This window comes from Chiloscyllium plagiosum, chromosome 8 (genome assembly GCF_004010195.1).
Source record: "Chiloscyllium plagiosum isolate BGI_BamShark_2017 chromosome 8, ASM401019v2, whole genome shotgun sequence".
Lineage (NCBI taxonomy): Eukaryota > Metazoa > Chordata > Chondrichthyes > Orectolobiformes > Hemiscylliidae > Chiloscyllium > Chiloscyllium plagiosum.
Window position 1 is genome coordinate 89008548 of NC_057717.1, and position 6625 is coordinate 89015172.

Below are 6625 nucleotides of genomic sequence, written 5' to 3' on the forward strand. Positions count from 1 at the left end.
GCCTTCCTAACCTGCAATCTTCTTCCTGACCTCTCCGCCCCCACCCCACTCCGGCCTATCACCCTCACCTTGACCTCCTTCCACTTATCGCATTTCCAACGCCCCTCCCCCAAGTCCCTCCTCCCTACCTTTTATCTTAGCCTGCTGGACACACTTTCTTCATTCCTGAAGAAGGGCTTATGCCAGAAACGTCGATTCTCCTGTTCCTTGGATGCTGCCTGACCTGCTGCGCTTTTCCAGCAACACATTTTCAGCTCTGTACTTTCTGAAGGCATTGTTTGCTTGCATCTTCTCCCTCATTCACCTTTATTGTCCCCCTCTGGCCCTCTAAGACTAGTTCTTGTCATTGAACCGCTTTTGCCTCCCAACCCATCTCTCTCAGTCACCTTTCTTACTCCCCTCACAACATCTATTACATTTTCGTCTTTCTCCAGTTCTGATGAGGGGTCATGGATTTGAAATGGTAATTCTTGTTCTCTCCCTACAGATGCCATTGAATATTCCCAGGGTTTTCTTTCTTGAAAGAAATTGCTTGGTCATTGCTGTTTGAGAGAACTTGGTACATGCAAACTGATTGCCCATTTCTCACAGGGCAACAGTTATTATCCTTGAAAAATTACTTAATTGTCTGCATCATGCTTAAGGAAGCTCATAAAGACAATCTATACAAGTGAGTTCCTTCTTTCAACGAGATTCAAACTTATGTGCTATTATTTTACAATATGGCATATTTATCCAGTTCAAACTACATGCTGAAATAGCAGTTTGACTCGATAAGCATGGGTTGCCACTAGAAAGTTCAATTTGGCAGGGTTACAGAAAGAGTAAACTGTAAAGTGTTCAAACCATAAAAAGAGGAAGTATGACAGCCATTAACCTGTTTAACTGTGTAGAAAATAGAATCGTAGACATCCTTCTGTGTATACACAGCGTAAGAATCATCCAACCCATCTGTGTAATCCTTCAGGAAGAGGTGCTTAAATGTCATTGTGTTTTCTTCTGTAAAATCTACCACCATTTGGTTACTCAATCCAAACAGGATCAACTGTGGAAAACAATTAGCAAGTGGCATCAGTCTCTAAACATTAACATGCTGGCCTGGTAAAAGGGCTCCCTGTCATTTGGCATTCTAGCTTAAATTATAACATAGTTGACAGCATTCCTGCCTGAGCTAGGTGTTTGTGGGTCCAAATCCCATTCTCAGAGCTTCAGTACAAAACTAAAGGCTGACACACCATTGTAGTATAGCGTTGCATTGTCAGAAAGCCACCTTTCCGATGTGGCATTTAACAGAGCTCCCCTTCTGTCTTCTCTCATGTAGATTGGTAAAAAGAAAACTGTCCTTCAAAGAGCAGGGAGAGCTCCTGAATTCCTCCATTAGCTTTTCATCTTCCAAACCTGCATCACAAAACCAGGATTATCTGGTCACTACCACACTGGTCCTTCCCCAACAGTACCACACCAAATGGACTACAGCAGTTCAGGAAGGACAACTGGGGACAGCCAATAAGCACTGACTCAGCCAGCAGCACCCAATTCCATGAATGAATTTTTACAAAGTGGATCTTGACATGTTACGTACATTATAATAGTGACTACACTTCAAAAGTATATAATTAGCTGTAAGGTGCTTTGGGATGCCCTGTGGTCACAAAAGACAGTATGTACCAAGTGGGACAACGCCTCGTAGTTTCACCACTGAACTATTAATGCAAAGGCCCAGGAAATGCTCTGGGACCCAGGTTCAAGTCCCTCCGTGGGATATGGTGGAATTTGATTTTAATTTAAAAAAAACTGAAATGACAAGTCTAATCACGGCCATAAATCCATTGTCAATTGTCAGAAAAACTCATCGAGTTCACTAATGAACTTTAGGGAAGGCAACTGTCGTCCTTACCTGGTTTGGTCTCCATGCCACCCTAGACCAGGTAATCAATGTGGTTGAATTTTGCCTGCTCTTTGGGCAGTTAGGGATAAATGCTAGTTTGGCCAGCGACATCCACATCCCATGAATGAATTTTTTAAATCTTATTTTTCTTTAAAGGGACCAAATATGCACAGATTTGGTATTCTTCATTGTGATGCTTGACCATGGCAGGAAGGTTAGCTGTTGGGCAATGATCCTGTACTCCACTAACTAATGCAACAAAATTGTTGTACACATTAGTGGTGTTATGAAGAAGTAGGTGTGCAGTGTACCTTTAAGAGAGAGCAAAAGCTGGCACAGATCTAGGAAAGCACAGAGTATGCTGAAAAATTTTAAAATATAACATTTGGCTGTGAAACAAATAGCTGAGCTGTTGCTGTGGTACATAACAAATTTGAATTTGGCCAATCAGATTAAATTATGCCACAAGATACCAAATCCAGTCAAATTTGAATTTTACTGTTTTGACAGCATCAAATCAAGAGACAATCTGATGTTTTGGCCTATAAAAATCAGACATTTTGAACGGTTAGCCAGAGCAGCAAAGAGCATCAACAAACACAGACAGCCCATAGAATTGCACTGCGAAAGATACCTGTTCAGATGAAATTTGTGCAGAAGACCGAAAAAAAAAACCCATAAGAAATCTAGAGGAAGATATAGAGGAGAATCGACACAGCTGACTGGTTTTGAAATTTGAATTTTTGTAAAACCTAACCAGGGGGTTTTATCGGATTACTACAGTGTTGTAGAGTGGAAGGTAAATAAATTGATAAGGCAAAAGGATGTTTTCAGTGTAGATAGCTGTTGTTCAACATTTTTTTCTTGGAGTTAAAGAATAAATTGTTATTTTTTTCTTTAAATAGTGGGATTTGGTATTCTTTGTCACTCATACCTTAACAGATTATGAGGCGAGGTGAGCTTTTTGGGTAAACCCAGTGTCATAACAGTAAGAATGATACGTTTCGGAAAAGATTAAAGCTCTACAGAGAAAACGTAAGAAGTTAGGTGGAAGATTTTAAAAACCTTTGAAGTAGCAATCTCTGGCTTACTCCCAATGCCAAACTTGGACAAAAGCAACACGATAAATGGCTGAAGAGGTGGTGTATTGTTCAGGAATTCAGGTTTTTGGGCAACTTTTGGGACAGAAATGCCCTGCTCAAAAAGGATGGGTCTAACCCAAACTAGACAGGAGCCAATACCTTACCAGGGAGATTTGCTTGTTTCATTAGCGTGACATTGTACTGATAGACAGGCAAGTACATAGAAAATTACAACGCATTACAGGCCCTTTGGCTTTAATGTTGCGCCGAACTGTGATACCAATCTGAAGCTCATCGAACCTAAACTATTCCATTTTCAAAGTTGAGTGTGGAGTACTAGAAAAGCACAGGAGGTCACACAGCATCTGAAGAGAAGGAAAATTGATGTTTTGGGCACAAATTCTTCATCAGGGCCAGAAATGTCGATGCTCCTGATTCTCGGATGTTGCCAGACCTGCTGTGCTTTTCCAGCACCCTACTCTCAACTCTGATCTCCAGAATCTGCAGTCCTCACTTTCTCCTATTCAATTTTCATCCATATTTTTATCCAATGACCTTTTAAATGCCCGTAAAGTTGGCTAGTCTACTACTGGTGCAGGGAGGGCATAAAGAAATTTCCTCAGACATATGTCCTATATCCATCACCCCTCAATTTAAAGCTATGTCCCTTCACGCTGGCCATCACCATCTGAGGAAAAAGGCTCTCACTGCCCAACCTATCTAACCCTCTGATCATCTTATATGTTTCAATTAAGTCACCCCTCAACCTTCTGCTCTCTAAATGAAAACAGCCTCAGCCTTTCCTCATAAGACTTTCCCTCCATACCAGGCAACATCCTAGTAAAATCTCCTCTGAACCCTTTTCAAAGCTTCCAAACCTTCCTATAATGTGGTGATCAAAACAGAACCCCAACTGCAGCCGTACCAGAGTTTTGTACGGCTGCAACAAGGCCTCATGGCTCTGAAACGGAATCCCTCTGCCAATAAAAGCCAATACACCGTATGTGTTCTTAAAAACCTTACCAACCTGGGTGGCAACTTTTGGGGATCTATGCATATGGACACCATGATCTCTCTGCTCATCTATGCCACCAAGAATCTTACCATTAGCCAATACTCTGCATTCTTGTTGTTCTTTCCAAAGTGAATCACCTCACTTTTCTACATTAAACTCCATTTACCACCTCTCAGTCCAGCTCTGCAGCTTATCTATGTCCCTCTGTAACCTACAACATCTTTCAACACTACCCACAACTCCACTGACCTCAGTGTCATCTGCAAGTTTACTAACCCATCCTTCCACACCCTCATCCAGGTCATTGAGAAAAATGACAAACAGCAGTGGACCCAAAACAGACCCTTGCAGTATATCGCGAGTAACTGAACTCCACAATGAACATCTCCCATTAATTGCCACCCTCTCTTCTTTCAGCTAGCCAATTTCTGATTCAAACTGCTAAATCACCCTCAATCCCATGCCTCTGTATTTTGTGCAATAGCCTACCACGGGGAACCTTATAAGACGCCTTATTGAAATCAGTGTACACCACACCAACCACTTTACCCTCATCCACCTGTTTGGGGACCTTCTCAAAGAACTCAATAAGGTTTGTGAGGTACAAACTACCTTTCACAAAACCGTGTTGACTATCCCTAATTAACTTATCCCTATCGAGATGATTTTAAGACTTCTCTCTTATAACTCCTCCCAATACTTTACCCACAACCAAAGTAAGGCTCACTAGTCTATAATTACCAGGGTTGTCTCTACGCCCCTTCTTGAGCAATGAGACATTTGCTGTCCTCCAGTCTTATGGCACTATTCCTGTAGAAATGACAACAAAGATCAAATCCAAAGGCTCTGCAATCTCCTCCCTGGCTTCCCAGAGAATCCTTGGATAAATCCCATCCTGCCCAGGGGACTTACCTATCTTCACACTTTCCAGAATTGCTACCACCACCTCTTTGTGAACCTCAACCCTTTCTAGTCTAGTAGACTGTATCTCAGTATTCTCCTTGACAACATTGTCAGTATTCACACTGGAAAAAGACAAAAAAAATTCATTTAGCGTTTCTCTCATCTCCTCTGATTCCACACACAACTTCTCACTACTGTTCTGATTTGGCCGTAATTCTAGTCTCGTGATTCTTTTATTCCTGACATACCGATAGAAAGCTTAGGGATTTCCCTTGATCCTAGCTGCCAACGCCTTCTCATGTCCCCTCCTGGATCTTAGCTCTCTCTTTAGGTCCTTCCTGGTTAACTTGTACTATCTCAAGTACTTCATGTTCATCCTCATATAAAACTACTTCTTCCTCTTGACAAGAGGTTCAACTTCCTTAGTAAACCATAGCTGCCTCGCTCGACCACTTCCTCCCTGCCTGTCAGGTACATATTTATCAAGGACATGCAGTAGCTGTTCCCTGAATAAACTCCACATTTCAATTGTGTCAATCCCCTGCAGTTTCCTCCACCATCCTATGCACCTTAAATCTTGCCTCATTGCATCATAATTGCCTCCCCCCAGCTATAACTCTTGCCTGCAGTATGTACCTACCACTTTCCATCGCTCAAGTAATCATAACCAAATTGTGGTCACTATCACCAAAGTGCTCACTACCTCCAAATCTAACACCTGGCATGGTTCATTACCCAGCACCAAACCCAACGTGGCCTCACCCCTTGTTGGCCTGACTACCTACTGTGTTAGAGGAATTCTAAGCAGCAGTGTAAATAGAAAGATTGATGAGAAGGCTCTGAATATGAGTAGTCGAAAAGCGTGGCGCAGGAAAAGCACAGCAGGTCAGACAATAAGAGGAAAGTCGACATGTTGGGCATAAGCCCTTCAACAGTAACATGAAGGACTTATGCCTGACATGTCAACTCTCCTGCTCCTTCAGTGTTGACTGACCTGCTGTGCTTTTCCAGTGCCACACTTTTCGACTCTGATCTCCAGCATCTGCAGTCCTCACTTTCTCCTCTGAATGTGAGGAGAGCTCATTAATTAGAAAAGGCAAGAGAGTCAGAGTATGTAGTAATTCTGAAGATCTTACAGGTAAGACCGCATGAAGTCAGGGCATGTTTAAGAACATGGGATTGGGACATCATCACTATTACAGTAACTTAGCTGAGAGATGGACAAGACTGGAAGCTCAATGTTCCGAGTTTTAGATGCTATAGGAAGACTAGGAAAGGAGACTGGGGGTGGGGGTGGGGAGGGAGAGGAAGCAGTTTTGATTAAAGGTACTTCTGAAAAATAGTCTACTGAAAATATGGGTAGAAGTTATAAATAAGAAAGATTAGCTTGATAGGATTGTAATATAGGCCTCCCTAGTTAAAGGGAAACTTAGAAACAAACATGTAGAGATATCTCAGATATATATAAGCATGATAAGGTTGTATTAATGGGGGATTTTAATTTTCTAAACATTGACTGGGGATACCATAGTGTTAAAGGTTTGGATGGTGAAGAATTTGTCAAATGTGTTCTAGAAAACATTTTCATCTATGTTTAGGGTGCCCTACACACAGATGAAAAAAACCACCAATTCGACTGGGACAACACATCTATCCTGGGACAGGCTAAGCAAAGACATGCCAGAGAATTCCTAGAGGCCTGGCACTCCAACCACAACGCCATAAACAAACACATAG

At 42.0% G+C, this 6625-nt stretch overlaps 1 protein-coding gene across 3 annotated transcripts in view; it reads right to left on the bottom strand.

The window, feature by feature from the left end:
• The window catches only part of mcoln1a (mucolipin TRP cation channel 1a), a 70996-nt gene that overhangs the window by 39390 nt on the left and 24981 nt on the right, over nt 1–6625 (bottom strand). For 2 of the 3 annotated variants that reach the window (XM_043694696.1, XM_043694695.1), the window contains exon 3: nt 878–1045. The exons of the other annotated variant lie outside the window; for it this stretch is intronic. In XM_043694696.1, coding sequence (XP_043550631.1) covers nt 878–1045 — 168 coding nt within the window. The remainder of the gene's footprint in view (nt 1–877; nt 1046–6625) is intronic. 3 annotated transcript variants of the gene reach the window in all.